The sequence below is a fragment of the Lissotriton helveticus genome, chromosome 7 (genome assembly GCF_964261635.1).
Source record: "Lissotriton helveticus chromosome 7, aLisHel1.1, whole genome shotgun sequence".
NCBI classification, from domain to species: Eukaryota; Metazoa; Chordata; class Amphibia; order Caudata; family Salamandridae; genus Lissotriton; species Lissotriton helveticus.
The window spans coordinates 637070172-637093036 of record NC_136068.1 but is presented as its reverse complement, the minus strand read 5'-3'; the positions used below and the strand labels follow the sequence as shown (position 1 = coordinate 637093036).

General features: G+C 41.0%; 1 protein-coding gene across 1 annotated transcript in view; it reads right to left on the bottom strand.

Annotated features, from left to right (window-relative positions):
• Positions 1–22865, bottom strand: part of GREP1 (glycine rich extracellular protein 1) — a 96668-nt gene that overhangs the window by 18879 nt on the left and 54924 nt on the right. The window contains exons 14-23 of the mRNA XM_078653218.1: positions 22061–22114; positions 19957–19989; positions 13020–13076; positions 12388–12432; positions 11671–11727; positions 11176–11220; positions 10593–10649; positions 10156–10188; positions 2046–2105; positions 1037–1105 (exon numbers count right to left, since the gene is read on the bottom strand). Coding sequence (XP_078509344.1) covers positions 1037–1105; positions 2046–2105; positions 10156–10188; positions 10593–10649; positions 11176–11220; positions 11671–11727; positions 12388–12432; positions 13020–13076; positions 19957–19989; positions 22061–22114 — 510 coding nt within the window. The remainder of the gene's footprint in view (positions 1–1036; positions 1106–2045; positions 2106–10155; positions 10189–10592; positions 10650–11175; positions 11221–11670; positions 11728–12387; positions 12433–13019; positions 13077–19956; positions 19990–22060; positions 22115–22865) is intronic.

The window sequence follows — 22865 nt, the reverse complement described above, 5'->3', positions numbered from 1 at the left end:
TACTATGCATTGCTTCTGAACATTAAACGTAGTCATGGCCTGTTGTGTGACCTCCTTTAGTTCTATGTTTATGATTTGAGATATGGAATGAACATAAGTAAGTTATTAGAAAAATGCGGAGGGGCATATGTACAAGGAAATGATAGAGTGGAGCTGCGGCAAATTATGCGGCGCCGCGCTCTGCCATTTCTAAAATGCAGGTTTGTGCCGCATTTACAACAATTTGGAGCACCCCTGTGTTTTCCCTAATGCTGGAGCTAAAAATAGCTGACTAGCGCCTACGCAGACACCTTGCGCCATAGTGCAAGGGTATACCTGTGTTGCAGGGAATGATTATTTATGTGCAGGAAGGTGTCCCTTCCTGCACATAAACAATCGATAATGGTGATTTGTTACTTCTTTGTGTGCTGCATTCTGCATTATTTAATGATGATTGTTTATGTGCAGGAATGGACACCTTCCTGCATATAAACAATTATCAATGGCATTTTGCTCTTTCTTCTGCAGCACACATAGATTAAGGAAAAATGCAGAAAAATAAAAGCATTTCTCCTCGTTGCGCCATTCTAACGCCTGCTATTGCATGGCGTTCGTTTTTGGCGCTGCCTCAGATTTACACATCCTTGTAAATCTGGGGCAGCATCAGAAAGCAATGGGTGTTGCGGTGGAACGGCCAACAGAACACCCATTTCACACCCTTTCCATGCAGATACCTGCGTGAAAGGGTACCATATTTACAAAGTGGCATTAATACCACTTTGTAAATATGGTGCAGGGCATTGCGCCACGGGATCGTCGGTAAAAGTGACGTTCTGGTGGCACAGCCCCCTTGTACATATGCCCCTGAGTGAGGAATGGGAGAGCTACAATTAAAAGGAAGGGGTAACTTCCCATGTTACCCGTTTCCTGTCTGACAGAGAGCCCGCCTCCCACGCATGCATCAGCGGCCTAAGCGCATCCAGCGGTTGATGTTGGTGTGTGGTCTGGCGGTAGGCCTCCAGCAGGGTCCAACCGGTTGATAAAAAGTGAGCCTCACCGTATTTAGCTGCTGCTGGGTCAGCACCGATACCAGCGCCAAGGCTTGCACCATAAGGAGGCTGCCCTTCTGCAAGAAATAATAACACAGGCGATTGAGTCCACACAACAGGTGTCAAATGTCAAAAACTTTTCAGAGATCTAAAAATTTTATTTTGGTTTTGAATATTCATCTTGCACCAAACCGTTTCCGTCTAGCAGGAAAAATCCTCTTCAGGTGTATGTTGCATGTACAACTCAATCACTTTGGCCAGGCTGCTGTGATAGGACGACACTGCTGTACCTGTCACTTACACAGCAGAATAAGACACTGCTGATCTTGTCAAGGCTGCAGCAAGCTATGATGCTGCTGATCCTATCACAGCTGCAGCAAGATATGACATCGGTAGCAGGATATGACGTAACTAATTTGCAGCTAGAGAAGGGAGCGTAAATCTACCTAATTATTCAATGTCCACAGGGTGCCCATCCAAAAAACATTTTAATCAACAACTTTAGTTCATTTGGTTCAACTGAGGTAAGACAGGACTCCAGCTCTCAGAATGCAGTCCCATGTTAACTGTAAGCCCAGGCCTGCATTACAGTGGCAAATGCATATCACTCAACTTATCACATCTGCAACAGGATAATACATCACGAAATCTATAGCGGTTTCTACAGCACATGGCAACATTAAACGTGGTATCTCTGCAGCAGATCATGAAATCACGGAAGCGTAGCATATGAGTTGGATGTTACATCACTGACTGTATCACAGCTGATACATTAAGTACATGACTTAATCATATAACAGCTACAAGGAGTTATGACATCAAAAGTACATCACAATATGGCATCACTGAGTCTATCACAGCTGAAACAAGGTCTGACCTTGTTTCAGCTGTGGTGGACTCAGTGATGTTATATTATGACAGCAGCCTGTCCGTTTACATTAAGGCCTAAATATGCCAACAAGTCCTGGAACACCGAAAGAAAGAGAAGCAGAAGTAGCAGCCGTAGAAGAGCCTTACCACTGCGGTATTGCGGCCGGAGTCCTGTGGCAGGGTATGGGCGGACACCAGCACCATAACCTGAAGAAGAAACAAAAATGGTCTCAGGCATCCTCTAATGACCAAATGACTAGGCTTGTCTGTACAGTGCCCATTGTGACCTAAACCACTTCTAGGTGCATCACTACAGTATGCAATATATATCAGACACAGGTCGGAAAGCCCTGAAAACAAAGTCTGTCTCAGTAGTATCTGCAAGACACAAAGATGGGTGGTAAACCCACAGACTAGTCACTGATGAGTTAATGTAGCTCTGAAGATTAATGTTCCTTTTGCAGAAATCTATGTGTAATCTGCAAGTACAACACACACAAGATGATGGACGGAATGTTGCACAATGGCAAAACATTCACCCCCAATCACAGATTTGGGTTTAATCCATCGTTATTTTGCTCACCAAGCCACCCCAGTTCAGACATGGCCCTATGCAAATCAGTCTTGACCCTGTGCCTCATGGGAACAGTCCAGCCCGAACTGCCAAGCCATGTCTTCCCTGGACCGGAATCAAGCATCCTAGGACCGGTTTCTAGCTATCAGCCGTCTTCAGCCAGGATAGCTTGACTCCAGTGGCCTAGTGAGCAAGGGACCCACATCTGGGCATACCCTTCCCGCATAGGGTGAACAGCAAAACACACAAGATGATGGACAGAATGTTTACTGGAAGCAGTAAAGGAAAACTAGTTTTTCGTTTCCTGGTGCGGGCGGAGCTGTACTGCCAGAGCAGGGTCCAGGAAGAGGAGTGATTGCTCCACTCTAAAGTGCGCATAACTGTTTGGCCAGGCCTTCTCAGGCCGACCATAACAGTCATGCGCACTTTGCATGTTCTACACCCAAGCTGCATTACAACCTGGGTGCAGAACATGCTCAGGCCCCCATTCCCCATCTGAGCGCAGAACCATGGCGCTCAGACCAATCACAGGTAACTGGTAACTGTTCCCTGCAAAAAAGGATATTCTCTCTTGGAAGATCGAGAGTCTGCAGTTCGCTGTGAGCCTTCTCCTCTAAGTTGCCCCACTGATACCCACAATAAGGCCAGCTCTTTATTTGTCATGTCACAGGACTGGTCTAAGATAGCGAGCGACCTCAAGGTGGAGCATAAAGATGTAAGATCGCGGGTTAAGTTCTAATGGATCAACACTCCAAAATTATTCCTTTACTTCAACAGTTGGCCTTGGCCCATTCTCAATCTATGTCATTGGTGCCCTCAGCATCCCAGCACGACACCGCTCCTCTGGTTAACCAATGCTTGTTACCTTCTTTTGCCCGCAAAAATCCTGGGCTTTACATCGTCACACACTACTGTTGAGTCAGAGATCAAGGATTTCCTTTAAGGATGATGTGTTCTGTAATAGATCCCGTCTTGCCCCTTTTTCAGACATAAGACCCACAATAGGGAATCTAGGAAGCAACAACTTTAATTATGGTCTGCATAACAGGCTGAGGACCATGAAGGAGACATGTCAGCGACAACCTGAGATATCCTGTGTTCCATTTGAGAGTATACCGCTAATATCCTCATTGGAACGTAGATCAGAGACAGGCTGAACTATTTATATGCATAACATCTCCAGGCGGCAGCAAAGTGTTAGAGAAGATCACAAGTCTTTGATAAACAAAGTGACTCACTGGCTTTGCAATCTTCATAGGTGCCCTTCAGTTATACAAAAGGATATTGTTAGGACAAGACACTGTGTATCATCAGGAGGAGAGCTTAATTATATAGAAATTCCGCTTCCATCTTGAGCTCTGGCAGATAACTTGATTGCAATGGAGGGTCACTTCCCCAGTCCTATGCCAACTAAAATTTGCTTACAATACCATGCGCCTCAGATTGGACCCAGCGCCTGTTCTGTTAATAAAGACCTGAGCACTGCACATCTTAAGGACTCCAAATATCAGATCTATCAAGGGGGACTTTTATTGATTCGGTGGACATTTTGCTACTCCAAGAAACTTGGTGCACAGAACCTGTATATAGATCAGGGTTCACAACTTTTTATTGTGCAGCTACCTCAAACGGGAGAGGCAGCGTGCTGGCGGTCTAGTTATCTGGGTAAAAAAATTCTCTGAACTGAAGGATCAGGAGGTTACATTTGGATGCCTCGGATATTTTCGGTGTTTCTCGTGAAAGTGGTGGCAAAACGTATTACATCTTTAATGTTTAAAATAGAATTAATGGAACGAACAAGGCATCTAGTACCCTTACTATTCTTGAACATTCAATTGTCCTCTTACCCCCTAGGAATCCCTCTGATTGTTGGGGGTGATTGAAAGTAACCTTTGAACCATTTCGGCTCCTAGCCTGGTGGAGGAAGAAGATGCAACCTGGTATGTTCCACAGCTAGATCTTGACTCCATTAAAAGGTGGATGGTGGAAGCTAATCAACTATTGAGTTTTTCCTTGAGCTTGGGTCTAACAGGCACATGCATCAAAGCATTTTGCGATCGCAAACGGTGCGAATCGCAAAAATCGGCCGTTTGCGATCGCAAAATCAGCTTTTGGAATGCATCAAGGGTGAAGGCCCTCGCAATTTGAGAATTCGCAAATATTTGCGAGTTCTCAAATTGCGATTGCATTTAAGGAATCGCATTTTGCGATTCCTTAAATGCAATGCATGAAAGTTTAAAAAATAGCAATTTGGCAATTAGGGGGAGCAAATTACCATGAGGTTGAACCTCATGGTAATTTGCGAAACTTTGAAAAATGCACTTTTGTGCATTTTTCAAAGTTTCATGTTGTGCACACACATGCCCTTAGGGCATGTGTGTGCACAACATATGTACACAGATTAATTTCAAGGGTGCAACAGGGTGTCCTTTGGACACCCCTTCACCCTTGAAATCGCATACTCAATTTGCAAACGCTTATTGCAAATCGCAAATTGAGAATGTTTTCCCATTGATTCCTATGGGCCTCCAGGCCCATAGGAATCAATGGGAAGGTATTCCTTAATTGCGACTCGCAATTTGCGAGTCGCAATTAAGGAATGTTTGGAAATCACACATTTTTCAGCGATTTCTTCACGATAGGCTTTTGCGATTTCTTAATTGCGATTCCTTAAAAATCGCAATTAAGAAATCGCAAACGCCAACAATGATGCATGTGCCTGTAAGAGCCTGTGATGATAGGTCAGTGTCTAACCATGCTAGTGTCCGTTCTTTCAAGAGGCTAAATGAATCGAGTTGCACTGATTATATAACATTAGCACTTCAAATGTGGTCATGCCTGTTGGATATGGCCGTATAGTGATCATAATGCACTAACACTGACATTAAAAGGGCATGTGGGTCTGAATGCCATGTGCGCTCAGTCCAAGCTCCAGGATGATCTAAGTCTTACAAATAACAAGAGGGCCTTAAAATGTGCATCTGTCTCTAGTGATTTGAAAATATTAGAAAAAAATCTATAATACTGTTGGAGATACACTTGAACATTTGAGATCCTTTGGGGCCCATGGTTCATACCCAAAGCAAATAATTAATTTATATGATGGGCAGCTCAGTAGACTACAGGCATTTCTAACTAGGAAATGCAGTAACTTACATAAAATCCCCCCACAACATCCATGGTTGAATAACCAATGAACACTCGCCAAGGCAGACCTAATAAGGTTAATTAAAGTTAGAAACAATACAGAATTCCCCCAGAAGAATGTATGAGGTTACTCTGGCCAGGGTTGGAATAAGATGGGAAAATGAGGTGTGGAATGACTTATTGGAAGCAGAAAGGCAGGAGACAATAAATCATTCTGGGGGATAATTGCTCATGGAAGCCGACAAGCTGAATCCCGTGTCGACTACCATTTTCAACCTGAGGTGTGGGTGGAGCACTTTCAGAGCTTGTATACAGATAAGAGCATTCCCCACAGTAAAATCTTAACACTCAAATGCCAATGAAAGATCGAACCCTGTGGAAATTTCAGGTAAAAATATTCTTGATGTATTGAAGGTGGTAATTCCAGGAAAGGCACCTAGTGCAGACTGTATCCCAGGGATTTGTATGCTGCTGAACCTTTATTATGGGGCCCATACTTCTACTTGCTATTTTGAACTATCCTGGAAGGTGGTCCTATACCCAGATCTTGGTGGGATGCTGAGATTGTCCCGCTATATAAGAAGGGCGGTCGGGATGACGAATGGTATTATAGGCCCATCAGCTTGGTTGATGATTCACAGAAGTTATTCTGTCATCTAATATTGGGGAATTGTCTGAGTGGGTCCTTGAACTATATTCTGTGAGATCTGCAGGCAGATTTCCGACAAAATACAAGCACGATTGATCCAATATTTTGTTTCTGTAGTATCTCCTGGAAAACTGCAGTGTTGGAGAAGAGCCACCGGTTTATGGTTCTTGTAGATTTATTTGATTTCCCAGAAAGAACTTTGGGAATTGTTGAGACATATAGGGTTCCAGATAATCTTTTGTTGGTCTTAATAAGACTTCATGAATCTAACTATGCCCGAGTTGGATATTGAAATAGAGGTTAGCTAACTGACTTCTTCAAGATTGAGATGGGTGTCCACCAGGGGGTCGGAGGTTCTTGCCCGACTTTATTTTATGCTGTACATCAATGATCTAGTCAAGATCTTAGACTTCCCTGGTAATGATGCTCCTTAATTAGGGCCTTACACAATCCCCCCTCTCTTGTTTGCAGGCGACAGTATCTTCATTTCCAAAACCCCTTTACAGTCTGTAGCCGATCACTTCTTAACTTTTTATAGTGACAGGGGTTTGGAAATAAATATCAGCAAGATTACGTTCATGGCTCTCAATCCTTACAAGGATGTGAGATCTTGTATTATGGTGCAGGGGAGAACCCCTTGAACAGATCTACAGTTTTGTGTATTTGGGAGTCTGATTGTCGAATAAGCTAAACTGGTCGCTGTAAATTAGTAAGAGCACTTTAAAATTGCAGTAGGGATCAGGAGCTGTCATTAAGCTGTAGAAGAAAACCAAATCGAGAATTGTAGCTCCAGCTATGAGATCTATATTGACAAAGTTAAAGGTTCGGCTATGTATGGGTCAGAGCTATGGGGGTCACAGAAATGATGGACCAGTCAGGGCTGAAAATAGGTTAATTATGATGCTACTCAATCTCCCGCAGAGTGTTTTGCATCTCCCACAACTCCTGGATGTAGGTATTTATCCGATAAACTACTCTTTCATGTTGAAAACTTTGCTGTACTGGTATAGGCTTTGGTCGACATAAGAACTGGAGGCATATAGACTACCCTTGCTGGGCTAACGGTCATCAGAGTATCACTTGGCTAGATTACATCAAAAGTACGCTATATAAAGTTGCCTTACCTTCCTCATGGGAATCTCCTGATAAAGTAAGTTCAGTCACAAAAACAGGAATCAAAGAGAAATTCAGGGCAACCTTATGGAAGGGGGAACTAACGAGATATAAATTTGGCAGTTTGACTGACATCTTTTTATATTACAAACTAATTCCCTCATATGAAGCATTTCTTGATATGATCCCAAGCAGCTTTATTTAATATTTAGATGAGGGATTCTACTCATAAATAGTTTCTGCATCAAATGGGGTGTGAAGAATTGCACCAACAGTATGTGTATGTCATATAGATTAGAGGCTGCAACATTGCACGACTTTGTATTCTTCTGTAGATCTTATATACTTACGTGCAGGAGATGGATAAAACCAGTGTGTCAGCCTATGGGTTTTAGACAATACTCATCTGCATTAAGAATATTGCGCTCTGACACCATTGAAGTGGTTGTTATTGCTGTTGCTAAATTTCTTCATTCTGTTTGGCTCATTCGCAAAAGAGTCTTGCTGAATGATACTTGGGAGTTTATTTCTGCATCCTGATCTTGTCCTAGTTTTATTAATCATTATTAGCTATAATTTTATTTCTTAAATGGTATTGTAATTGATATTATGAAGTTTTCTAAAGCATGTTTAGCCGAGGGGGGTGATTGTACTCTAGTGTGGACTCCATACAGCATGAAGACATTTTGATTATACACTTATTATAATCGACCAAGGGGAATACATCTAGGCGCTGGTTGTTTTGGAATTACATTGATTTTAAATGTTTACTCACCGTATGATGACTGTTCCCCTCTCATTGGAAGTCTGCATATTTTCAGTTTGTACATGATATTTCGAAACTGAGGAAGATCTCTCTGTTCATTATGTCTATATTACACAAGTGCACATTATATGTGTTCTACTTCAAGGAAACTTCGATTTTTTATGTTTGTGTTTTTATTCGATTTCATATGGGATTCTAGCTAATAATTGTCAAACATGTATTTTTTTTGTTTTTGTTAATGTCTTATGGATTTCGTATCCATATTTATTTTTTGCCAATTTGTAAATAAAGTTGCATGCAGTAGAGTATATTTCCAAATATATTAACTAATAGTTGTACACTTTAAAATCTGCATACATTCAGGGTGCTAAGTCGCCATCTACAATAAAACAGTACACTCACATCAAAACATTGACATTGCAGTACTAGCACATGTGTATGGCAGCAGAAACACAAGCCTCAGTGTGAAATATTATGTCTTTTTTTAACTCCGTAAATGCACTTAATGCACAGCTATTGGCCTGGGGATCATGGGTAACAGCCTGTAGACCAGCAAAAGAAGATGTAATTTCTGTATTTTTTCATTTTTGAAAATAAAACAGACAAAAAATAACTTATTTCTCTGTATGTGTAGATATCAGTAAAAGGTGAAAGTTGGGAGCCATAATTCCATAACTTGGGACTGTCTTTGATGGTAGCAGTCACTTCTCCCAGAAATCACTCAGTGAGGTTGGGGGGGGGGAGGGGGGGAAGAGACTTTGAGAACCAGCATGTCAATTAAAGAAAAACGGGCAGAGAGGAAAAAGAAAAGCAGAGAAGAGTGCAGCATTTTAGCCGTGGAGGGCAACATAGTGGACAACCACGGGTGGATCACAGATATTTTGGGAGCCAAGGGTCAGCTGTAGCCTAAACATGAAAAAGCATACGGTGAACCTAGAGAGAGGGATGCTGACCTCAGACACAGAAAGAAGCCGTGGAGGACTGTGGTGAATACAGGGGAGAAAGCAGAGTGGGCTTGGGTTCAGACAGTGAGGAGCTGAAGGTAGGCTGAGACAGTGAGAAGCTGTAGTGATCTGAAGAGGTCAAGGCTGTAAGAAACTGCGGACGGCTGGAATTGACTATTGAGATGTGAGCGTATGCCGACTTCAAACGGCAGCCAGCCATGGGAATGCAGAGGCCTCGACAGAGAGAGGCTAAGGGTGGGAAGAGAGCATACGGGGCATATTCACTAAAGTAGCGATGGAGCCCGGCGTTAGCCTTGCACCATAGTGCAAGGGTGCCTGTGTTGAGGGGAATGATTGTTTATGTGCAGGAAGGTGTCCCTTCAATGGCGTTTTGCTGTTTCTATGTATGCTACACTATGCAGCACACATAGAAACAGCAAAAACAAGGAGAAATAAAGCATGTCTCCTCGTTTCGCCAGGGTAAGATCAGAGAAAACCTATGAGTATGGGGCATCGTCAAAATCAATGGGTGTGGCGGTGGAACGCCGACCACATCACCCATTGCCTGCCCCTTTCACACTAAGTGTAGTATGAAAGGGTGCCATATTTACAAGGCAGCGTTGAGCCACGTTAAGTAGCTTAACGTTGCCTTGCAAATAAGGCAAAGCCCCTATTGCCATAGGAATGTCACTAAAAGTGATGGTCCTGTGGCGATAGGGGTTTGTAAATATGCCCCACAGTGAGTGTCGACAGAGCACAGAGAGTTAAAGGCTACGGGTGGGATGAGTTGCAGACAATGACGGTTTCAGGATAAGCTACCCCAGATTGTGAAGAGGTGTGGCTTGAGCTGGGGTCTGCCGATGGTAGGATAGTCCCGGACAGCAAGGAGCTGTGAGTGGGTACAGCACAAACAGAGAGGAGCTGAGATGGGGAGGGCACAGGTGGTGAGGAGCTTAGGGTGGACCAAGTTGACTAAATAAGAAGCTAGGGGGAAACAGGCCCCAAGACGAGATCCGAGGGAAGGCAGAAGATCTATTCTCAAAAAAATACAAACAGTTTCATACCTGGATCTTTCACCTTCCCCTGCCCGGCACCACCTAGAGTAAAAGAAAAAAACATGGCATGGGTGAGACTCTGCTGTGAACGACAGCAAGGATGCGCTAATATGACATCTCCATTGATGTGATGCAGGCCGGAATGAGGGAAATTATTGATACTCTATTGAAGTCGGGATAGCATGAGGTTCCAATGAATCATGTGAGTCTAGTGGTATCAGAAGAGTGAGACTCCATTTCAATCTATGAAGCATCACCGATGGATCGGTTGCCAGGTGGCTGGTAATGCTCGCTTTACATGTAATTGCTCAAATATATCTCTATACCAATGTCCCTGGCTGGGATGTAGTGTGATGGGTTATGTAGAATATGCAGGCCGCGGTTGATATTTTGTGGTACTTAACCGTCAATGCCTAACACTTAGCTTTGTCCCACATGGGGCTTACCATTTTGGTACACTTGCTGTGGCCCAGCGCCTTGGTAACCGTTTCCTGCTCCATAACCTACCAGACAAAGAGAGAAGGTTGGTCTTATCAGCCTCTTGCGATTGCAAATCTTGATACAAAGAAAAAGCAGAAGTGTTCATCTGAGGAGTCAGGTCAGATACAAGGAAGAAAGGAGAGAACAAGGAGTAAAGAAAGGAAGTGAGAGGGGGTTAACACGGTGAAATGAATCAATAGCAGAGCTAACAGTACAGATGAAGATAGTGGGGTGAGGACAGGAGACAGAGGAAGGAAGAAGAAAACAGGAAGTACAAAGGAAGAATGGCATAGAAAGAGATTATGTAGTACAGTGGACGAAAATGAAAATCCAACAGGAAGTATAATCAAGTAAGGGGCCTTTGGTACACGAAAGGGAATGATAAAATAAGGAAGGAAGTGAGGAGAAATCATGGAGTTGTGATGACGATCATGAGACAGGATAGAAAGGGGTAGGAGGAAAAGGATAAAACGTGTGTCTCGAATGAAGGCTACGGCAGCCAGACCTCTCTACAAGTCCAGAGACGCAAAATACAGACAAGCAACATACCTGCTTTGCCTAGCTTCGATCCCAGACCTGTGCCGGCTCCTGCAGCTGTGAAAGGGAGTGATGGAGAACAGGGTTATATCAGGGTAGAAGACATCAGCACTTTGTAGACTAGGCACTGTGTTGCAGCATGTATAGAAGACAACCATTAGGTAAAACATACTGTAGACACTGGAGGAAGCTTGTGTATGTCCTGAGGTAAGGATAGTACAATAACTCCTGTGCCTAGACCTGATGAACAGGCCCTGTCGTGAGGCCTGTAGAATAGGAAGGTGCTGTAGACTGGTGGTGATATGATGAAAGCAGTTTAGGAGACCCTCCTTTGAGGTCAAGAAATAACAACCTTGTGTCAGGCCAGATTATAAAGCTGGCAAAACAGACCAGTGCAGTGGGATATTGTAACTGTGCAGTGAGGTCATTGTAACAAATGGTAAGAGCATGCCTGACCTAGACTGACCCTGTGGTGAGGCCTGTATAGTAGGCCATTGTGAGGCTTACCATTAGGATATCCCTGCTGGGCACCAGCTCCCAGGTAAGCGTTGCCAGCTCCATAACCTGCCAGGCAGAAAGAAGACGTTGGTCACCCTGCAGTCACCATGAGATACAACGTGCATGCAGAACATCTTATACAATAAAACAGGTAACCCGGGCTAGGATTTAACTGATAAACATGAGTTGCTCGGAAAAGAAGTGAGGAGGGAACAGGATGCAGAATAGAAGAAAATAAGAGGGAACAAGAAAGATATGGTATTGCAATGCGAACAGGATGAGTAGAGAAAGTATGGTAGACTACAAGTACAATGAAAGGAAGAGTGGCAAGGAGTACTGATAGAGTTAGCAAAGAGTGTGCTGGGCGCACCTAGAGATGTAGTCCAACAGGGGGAAATATAACACAATGAATAGAACACTGGAGGAAAATCAAGTAGATGGAATAGGTAAGAGAGGATGAAGCCCATAAGAAGTATGGATGAATAGGAAGATGTAAAGAGGAAGCAATGGTAATGTAACACAAGGAAGGAAGAGTGGAGAGAACAGGAAGTAAACAGGAAGAAAGCAGACAAGAAGTACAGCGGGAAGAAAGAGCCCTGAAGTACAGTAGAATAAAGGAAGAGGTTGGACAGAAAAAAAAGAGAAAGAGGACAGGATATGAAGGACACAGGAACATAAAGAGGTAGCAGAAAGCAAAGAGGGAGGAACACGCACAAAGGATCTCACCTCCTTTGCCAGGCTTGGATCCAAGACCAGTGCCAGCTGCAGCATCTGTGGATGTAAGATAAATTGCAGTGAAGGAATGCAAGAACCTGAGAACCTGAGGGGTGAGTAGGTTAGATAGCAGGAGGGCAGGAAAACAGACTTTAGGATACACCAGAACCCATATTAGGTAATGGGTGCACTGACCCTGTTTGCACCATGGTGCACCTCTAAACAGTGCATCATATTACCATCAATGTGCCAACCTCAGGGAAGTCACAAGATTGTGCTGCCTTAGGAGCAGCACATTTAGTGAAATATGAAGACATCTGTTTCGGGTGCGGGCGCAGAGGCAAAGTAATTCCATCATTTGCATGGAGTCACATCCCAATACAAATGTGTGAACACATTCACACTATAGTGCTAGCACTACACATATGCCAACATTATTAGTATTACAGAAGGGGTCGCAAAAGAATACGCAGCACCTTATGAAATACCTTAGTGCCCCAGGGGTGCACATGCTGGTTGCGTCCACGGGGCAATAGGTGTAATATGGTCCATAGGTGTAATATGGTCCAGATTGGTTGTTAGAGTCTCGCCTAGTGTCATTATAGCAAGGAATGTGGCATATAGCAGTCTTATGAGAAACTCACTGTTAGGGTATCCCTGCTGGGCACCAGCTCCCAGATAGGCGTTACCAGCTCCATAACCTGTTGAAGAGAAGATTTGGATTTCATTAAGTAGTGTGCAAAATTATAATCTGCCAGCATGTTTTTGTAAAAGTGTTTACACTTAGCGAAAGTGTGACATTATGAATGTTCTTCCTGATGAAGCCTTTGGTGAAATTCTTCCGTTTTTGTAGGATATTATCTGGCCAAAATAAAGTATAGGTTTTTTTTCTCATCGACTGTAGGAAGCAAAACTCCTAAGGCAATTTCAGTTTTTTCCCTTGGGGTGGTCCAATTTGTGGTACTGTCTCCGTAACTTTCTTTGCTAACGTCATGCACTTCACAAAGTTTAAATTATCTCAAACGTATTCCTAAAATTATTTTGTAGGAACAAGCTTTGCCCCTTGCTGAACTGCCCACCTTTGCATCCTCACAAAATGAAACACTAGTAATGCACCCAATGTAGCCAGTGGAATTAAAATATCACTTTCCCATATTTAGTTCTGCAAAGTCTATTTATAGTTAAAAAATTACCCACAATTGCTTAAGAATATTTTGCAACTCAAATGTAGTTTCTTCAAGAATTTCATGAATTTTACAGAAGCCAAAGAACCACAATTGCCTACAAGTGTCGCTAGACTCCATTCGGTATTAGTTGTAGGAAAAGGAAGTAGTCCAAAATAGAACAACCAGAGACATGCCAACAGTTGATTGACTAGCAGCAATCACAGAGGCCAAAAGTGAAGATGAAACTAATAACACTGAAGGATTGGAAGGGAATGGACTAGAGAAAAAAAAAAAAAAAAGTGACATTATGGATGTCAGAAGTAAGAACTACAGAGCAAGAAGCTGGGAGTGGTGATGGTTCACTGACACAATATCATCCTAAAAAATATAATTGACAAAAATATTCTGTCAAAACTTTTTTTTGCCACAATATGGTGTCCCATTGCATATAATGGAAATAAAAATATTGTGGAAGGGAATATTGTCTAAATACAGGTAAAATATTGCACACGGTCCATGTAGGTAACAGCTGCGGTGCCGTGTAAGGGGGAATTTTGAGGGACGATTCAGAGGGAAAGTTAAATAAATAATTATTTTCCCTCTGTACCGTCCCTCGAAATCCCCCCTTATACGGCCCCACCGCTGTTACCTGCACAGACCGCTACTGATATATATCTATACATACATACACACAAACTATATAAGAGTTGTTCAACCCAAAACTCCAATGCAATTTAGCACTATATATGAAGAAAGAATCATTATATAATTATTCACATAACTACATACATTTAATTAAAAATATTTTATTAAAATAAATCTCATTTAAAAAATATGCCTAATGTAACTATTTACATAAACAAAAATAATGTTACTTATGCATTAAAATAAAATGTACAAATTAAAGATTAAATAAAAAAATATATATACATATTAATATATATACACACACACACACATATGTAAAAATATTCACAATATGTACATCATTAAAAAAACTACACAAAAGTTAGATATAGTAAATAATAAATTGGAAACAGTTCTAAATACAAAATGTAATAAGTAAGTTAACCAATATAATAAATAGTAATATTTTAGACCCATCATTTTTTTTCCTACTAAATTCAATATAAACATTACAAATAATTAATAAAAATAAAAACAAACAAAATAAAAAATGAACAATAAATGATAATATAAATCCAGTTTTACCAACAGTAGGGAAAATGTTGGACTTCGGAGTATTAGATTTACTATTCACACTCCAGTCTAAGCAACAGCAGGGAAAGTGTTGTGCTTTAAAGAAATTATATATAAAGAATGCAAGTCATAATAGTCTACAAACAATATTATAATATACAATACAAATTGATAGATTATATTCCATAATATCATATTATTTAATAAAATTACAAAACATATGAAAAAATTAAAAGATTAAATTTCTCATTAAAGCATTCACTTGCCTAACGACAAAAAAAACACGTTTTTTTTTTTAAATGAGTACCAAATTATTATATTTAAATACTACAACTTTTCCAAAACAAGAACAAAAATAAAACAAATAATTAAAATATTAAGAAGAGCAGTAAAACTATACACAACTAATTGTCGATTAAATATAATTAACAATTAATATAAAAATAATGGAAACTTTATATTCTTCCATCCCATTCCCTTAAAAGTAAATAGCACAGTATTTTAAAAAACACATGCATAATAAACATACAAAAATAAAATACACATTAAAGAACTAAAATACTACAACAATTAAACAATTAACAATTACGTATGATACATAATAAATAGACAAACAATATTTAATTAACTTAGACAATAAGCTAGCATTAAATTTAAATACATTTTATTTTAAATAACGTTCCACTCTGTTCCAAACTCAGCAATACACTATTTATATGTAAATAAGTAGTAATAATCAAATTAAAATATATTAAAAAACATACAAATTCAACTTCAAAATGTAAAAGATAACATACCAATTGAACTATGTATGTAAATTATGAGCAGTTAAATATGTAATCATTCAATTTGAATTATTTATACTTTAATGAACTTCCCACCCTATTGCCCTACAAACCTAACAAACTCCGAACTCAAGAACTAGCTACTAAAATGTAAATTTCTATTACTAATTATATAATTAAAATGTACATAAAAATTAACAAATTAAACTTTGATTCGTTGAGATAGATAAACAAGCTTTATTCGATTTCTATTTAAGAGAATCATAAAAGCACATAAAAATGAACCATACATGTTACATTATCATCGTCTGATTATTTCACAAAACTCTCTTTAAAAACTTAAATCACCTGCTTACATCTCATTATAGTAGCTGGAATATTAAGCAGTTTAGCCATCATAGTATTATCGATTTCCTACATTTTACAATGCTTTTCAGAAACATTAATAAAATCCATATCAAATAATAATTTTCTAAAAACTGTAATACTAAAAACACGGGACGACATTGTCTAAAACCAAGCTTCTTTAGAAGAAGTAATATCCATTATTTTCTTTGTGCATTATGAAATTTAGAGAAGAAAACAGCATGGTGCGTTGTTTGCTTATTCTGTGTAGTATCCCAAGTCTAAATCTTGTCAGCAGTAGTCTATTGTAAGTGCCACGGACAAGAATTAGGTAAGTTTGGATACTATAGATGGTTAAGATCAGTTGGTTATGCAATACTGTGGCTTACATATTTCCGTTGCGAGTCTAAGTGATTCGAGTAGTGACATACCTTTAGCTTTCAATTATTTTCTTTACATTCTACTCATTGTGCTTGGTTCATTATAAAACTCTGGATAACCTAAGTCATAACCTAACCTAAGTCATACAGAAAGTCCCGCACATACTTTAAAACATCATCCATATTTAAACATCATTTAAAATATCCTAATTTGAATTAGCTTCTGCAGACAACCATATCCTATACCAAAGCATGATTGGTTCCATTTTGAGTAAATCTGTGATATAGGGAACCCCCAATTCTGAATGTCAAACATGCGATGGGGCGCTACTCAGGAGTGCCAAAAAATATCTTAACAACTGATTTTCAATCATTTGTAAAAATTGAACATTGCAATATCCCCAAACCCATGCACTGTAGATGGCCGTCGAGAATCACTTAGCCCTATACATTTGCAACAGCAATTGCGGGGGCCTCCTGCCCAGTTTTTTTCTTTTAATTAACTAGAACTGCGGACCTTTTCATAAAGGCAAGTTTCCTCACTTGCATCGCTTGAGTCCATGTCGCTTTGGGGTCAAATAAAATACCCAAATAACTAAAACTGTTTATAAAATCTATTTTTTGTTCATCAATATACATGTATCTACATTTATTGCTACCCGAGCCTAACCTCATAATGAAGGTCTGTGTTGTATTCACCCTCAGTCCTAGGTCATGCATAAAGGATGCAAAACAATCTTATAATCTTTGTAGGCCCACTTTAGTGCGACACAACAGAACGGCATCATCGGCATATAATAATGTTGGTATGGCCGGTCCTTTTATTCATGGGAAAGTCTTGACCAGTATTCGTCAGTGCTTGGCCTAACCCATTTATATAAATATTAAAAAGAAAGGGGGCCAACACATATCCCCATCTTACTCCTTTGTTAATTTGGAAAAGGACTGTACATTCTCCGTTTGGACCATATCGCACTCTGGCCTTAGCGTTCTTATAGATTTGTTTTAAGGAATGTATAATGATATGGTCTACCCCTCAATCCTGATGCACTCTCCAAAGCCTCTCCTGCCCAAATTACACTTAAAAAAATAACTTAACAACTAAACAATGTATATAATTACTACTCAACAAATTATTGATTTACAATAAAAACTAATTACTATTACATTTAAATATTCATATTTTAACTTCCCATCCTATTTTCCTACAGATCCAACAACCTGCCAATAAACTACAAATGACTAATTAAACAAAAAATTAAAATACTAAAACACTTAAAATTACAAACTGTATTAAATAAAAAAATTGTGCTAACAATACTAACAACTAAAATTAAAATATTATCTAAAACATGTTAAATGTATTTTTAAAATTCAATTTTTCCAACTATAATAATGAAAACAATATTTAACACAACAATATTCTTGAAAACAACATGATATACAAAATTTATCTGATATTCTATACAACAATAATCTGTCCCACAATATTTTGATAGTAACAATATTTTGTAATGACATTTGTGTCCCACGATATTTAAACTCCTATGGGTCCAATTAGGATGCGGTCAAAGGCTTTATGACGGTCATTCTTGGTTTGAATTCTGAACGCTGTATTAGGATTACGGTGGACGGAATTCAAACCGATCGGTCATTCCAAACATACTCCCATGTGGACGATGTCAGGATTATGATGTCGGTTTCCGACAGGCTTTTGATGCTGGGGATTCTGGCATGGAAAGCCTGTTGGAAAGTGACTTTGGGGAGCAGTAGCTGGGCCCCCCTCTCTCTGCGGCCTCCAGTTGGGGCCAAGGGGGCACATATGGTGCCCCCATGTAAATCTCTCCTCCGTGTGCCAGATGGTGCAGGGATTTACAGTAACTCCCATTTCTCAATAGGAGTTTGTGCTGCGGCCGGTTTTCGACCATTTCTCAAGCTCCCAAAAGGAAATGGGAGTCTGCGACCGTACCATGTTATTGCTGTTTTGGACCGCCAACCCTAGGTCGGTCTGGCTCGAAACCACAGGGATGTCGGTTGCAGGAAACTCTGACCAACATCCTAATCAGCCCCTGTGTTTTTTCTGAACGCTAAAATGAACAAAGAAGTGAAAAAGACACAAAGAGGACAAGGAAATGGTACAGGAAGTAAATAAAAAAAGAAAGGCACAGGAAGTTCACTGGAATAAAGTAGAGTACCTGAAGTACAGAAGCAGAAAGGAGGGCATTGAAAGGTAAATGGATAAAAGGAGGCTACAGAAACTACAAATGTAGAAAGGCTGGCATGGGTAGTTCAGTGGACGATGGCAGAGTAACGGAAGTACAGAGCATGAGGAGGGAGCATGAAATAAGAAAGGAACAATATAAAGGGAAAAGAAAAGTTCTGGAAACAGAAACAAAAAGAAGTGAAGAACAAGTAAAGAAGAAGAAAGGTGGACACAGTATGTAAGAAGATAGGAATGTACAGGGAGTAAGGTGAAAAGAATTGAGTTGTAAATAGAATTTAAAGGGGGCAAGGGGTGAAGAAGTACACAGGAAGTAAGTGGTAAAGTAGAAGCATGAAAGATGGGAGCATGAAGTACAGTGGCAATTAGAACAAACAGGAAGAGTGAGGGAGAAGCGTACAGACAAAGGAAGAGAAGCAACAACAGGATAGAAGGAATCGAAAAAGGAAGTAAAGGGAGTGAAGAGGACACATGAACTACAGAGAAGTGAAGAAGCAAGGAGGTGTAAACAAAGGAAGTGAGAAGGCAAGAGGAGAGCAGTGGGCTGAACGTGGTAGGCATACAAGTAGAGTGGAATGAAGTCAGCATGGTACAGCAAGTGGAGACAGTGAGGGGACATTTGGAGTGCAGAGAGGTGAAGAAGCCATGAGGAACTAGAGATAAATAAAGTGGAGTACAAACAGGATATACAGAGAAAGGAAGGAAGTTGCAACCTGTAATTAAAGAGGTAGAGGAAGAAAGCGGTCAGAACGAATGGGAACAAGGAATGAAGCAAAAGGAAGAGAAAGGGAACAGGAAGCATATAGAAAAGGAGGAGGGAGAGAAAGAAGGAGAGCAACAATTGCGGGGGAGGAAAGACGAGGGAGCTGATGTATGTAGTGTAAAGGAAGAAAAGAAGAAAGGAAGAAGTAGGAAAGAGGAAAGGAAAAAAAGAAGGATGGATTGGCAGAAGACACTACAAAGAGGAATGCTGCAGTAAATTAGATGGAATGGAAGCTGGCGTGAATTTCAACAGATGGATGTAAGAAGTACGAAGAAAAGAAGTGAGAAAGGAAGAAGTATCACAGACTAGTGAAGAAAGGGGACTTGAAGAGGAGTCTAGAAAAGATGTCATGTAGTAAATTAGGTGTACAGTAAGTACACAGAAAGAAAGGAGGCAAAGGAATGGCAGACATCTATGCAAATAGGGTGGCAAGAGTAAAAACAGAAAGGGAAAGAAGGTGCACAGAAGAAGCAATAAAGGTAAAATAGGTGGAAATGGTGTAAGGAAGTGAGGGGCAATCAAGAAGAGCAGAGAAAGAATCTGAGCAGGGAGCTAAATGCATCAAGGAACTGAGCATGGAATAAGAGGTACAGTAAAATCATGGAACCAGGGAACAAGGAGGCCAGAGAAAAGAAGAGGAGGAGGAAAGAGCCTGTGAAAAGGAAGATGTCTCCCCTCTAATCTGGTTCAGGAGCCCATTGGCACATGCCTGATAACTAACCTGCTTTTCCTGGCTTGGACCCGAGCCCTGCACCTGTGAATGAAAGAGGGTAATCAAAGGGTTAATTCCAGAAAAGAGAGGGCAGGTGAGACCTTTGAGGGGACACTGTCAACTGAGGAGGAATACATTAAAGAGGCCTCTTGCCAAGAGGCAAATCAGTTTGTTGGTGAGGCGCTGAATGACAACAGCTATGAGCACCATAATTTCTATTTTTCCTTTCGCCACTGTTAGGGGTCTATTAGAATGCCGGGTGGATAGCCACCGCCCACATGGCGGTGGAGATCCGCCCGACATTCTCCTCCGCCCACATCCCATTTCCCCCCACCATATTAGTATGGCGGGGGGACCCCGGCAGACGGAAAGACCTTCTGCCGGTTTTCCGCCGGTCACACAGGTGACTGAGCGGAAATCCATATTATGATGAACGCAGGAAGCAGCCTTTCCATGGCGGCATTGCAGCTACAGAAAGGCATGCAGTTTTCTCAGTTGGGAGCCCGTTACGGGCCCCAGGATGTTGGGGGGCACATGGGGGGGTACCGATAGTACACCCCAGCATTTGCATGCACAACGTGGCAGGCACCGCGAGGTGCCTGTTACTTTGTGCATGCAAATGCACAGAGTGCACAGAGTGCAGCTACAGCATTGTAGCAGGTGGTGCTATGTGCACCGCTTGCCACAATGTTGCGGTTGGGGGATGCCACCAAAAACGTGGCGGTGGCATCCTAATTGCCGGTGCGAGACCGCCGCACCACTGGCGGCTGGTCCCTGCACCACTAGGGTGGCGGGCGGACGAAAGTCCGCCGCCATCCTAATAGGCCCCTTAGTGTTGATGCTGCAATCCACGCTTATGGGCACGGTTGTTTCCATCGACTAATACCCGGAGGTCCGCCGCCATCCTAATAGGCCCCTTAGTGTTGATGCTGCAATCCACGCTTATGGGCACGGTTGTTTCCATCGACTAATACCCGGAAGTTTAAAAACATAAAAGAACCTTTGACATGTTCTAGCCCAGCCAACAAATAGAAGCTGAATGCAAGCTGTTGGAGCAGACAGTAAGAAACTGTGACCAGCTGCGGCCCTTGGAGGGAGTTGCGGTGGGGCAGGCAGGCGGGGGAGGGGCAGGTTTGGGAGTGATAAACACCGGAATATGGATGATAGCAGGTAAGTAAACAATTACATTAATAAAACAAATTTTGTTTCGTGCCTATTTTGCGAAATTCATTTTATTAATTTAATTGTTTACTTACCTGCAATCATCCATATTCTGGTGTTTATCACTCCCCACCCTGCCCCTCCCCCATCCCGCCTGCCTGCCCCACCGCAACTCCCTCCACGGGCCACGGCTGACTGTGACACCTACTAACAAAAGCTATCAGAGCTACTTACTAGGGTGTGCGAAATTCAGGTAACTAATTTTTGCATAATTACGCAAATTATTTGCAAAATTACGGTGATACGTAAATATGGAACTTCACACTATATTTAGTACAGAATGCTTCATCCTGTCAACTTTTGATGCAAGGATGCATTTCACCGCAAAGAAATAGAGCAATAACACAAAAGAACCACGGACATCCACTCGCATTCTTCTGTTCACGCGCATTGCTAGTACATTTTTATCGCAGATGGCATGTTTGTAGCACGTAATTACGGAGAGTGGACTAATGGCGTAATTTTGGGAATTCAACACAGGCGTACCAGGAAATTCTCAAAATTACGTCAATTAAAACGCATAATTAAAATGTCACGAGGCCTACTACTGACACGCGCAGTAGAGAGGGAGAGCCTTGTCGTTGACAGGGAGGGAAGGCTCTTGTGGGGATACCTGTTGAACAGAGTTGTGAGGACTGCCAAAGTAAAAGCCTACGGTACGGAAGTACCCAATACTGCCTCTTAGAGTGACAACTTCTGGCCAGGGCTCGAATTACAGCTGTAGTGACTCCTCGCTTGCGGAGAGAGAGAGAGAGGCCCATGCACTGCTCTTAAGTGACAGCTGCTAGCTGGTCTCAGTATTACTGCTGAAGTGATCCACTGGGCAAGGAGAGATATGTACTAGTATTAAGGTGATCCCTGCTGGTGACAGCACAGCTTAACGATGTCTTACCATTGCCATATTGCTGTTGAACCCCAGCGCCTGGGTATGCACCTGCATTGTATCCTGGAAATACATAGAAAAACCTGGATTCATAATTTACCAAATGTGAAGAAATTAGAGTGTTCTTAAAACGTTTTATGTATTTATCATGATTCGTAATATAAATATATAAATACATATTAATACAGAATCTCAACTCGCTCATCTACATTTGACATAGTGAATAGTAATCTAATTTTAGCAGTGAATAAAGGAACTAGAAGAAAAGAAACAAAGAAACCAAAGTTGAATCTAAATGTCTTCGTTCAATAAAAAAGTCATCTTTTCTTCAAAATTTGGTTATATATTTTTACAGGTCAATTGCGTTTATGAGAGCACTGCTCAATTCCCTAATCCTGAAAATTTTTAAATACCAATCTCTAAAAACACACACATGATGCCCTTGGTGCAATTAAAAGCAATAACACGTTTTTTTTAAAAGTCTGTAAAATATTTGATATGTGCAGCTTTATAATGACTCAACCTCAATTTTACAATGTCCAGCTAAAGGCTCCTGTAACGAAGTTTAAGATATTTTATGTTTTGTAACTATGTTAAGTATTCACACAACAAAACATACTGTCATTATGAGTCTCTAAAAACAGGAGGACAGGAGGGTTGTTTAGTTTCCACTTTGCAATGATTAGACAACAATCCAAAAGCCAACTCATCTACTTCAATCTTCGGTCTACAAAAGTGCTATTCTCTCTGAAGGAATCAGCACTGCTGGAGAAATGAATTGATGATGGAAACGGAAAAATTCTTGCCAATTGTT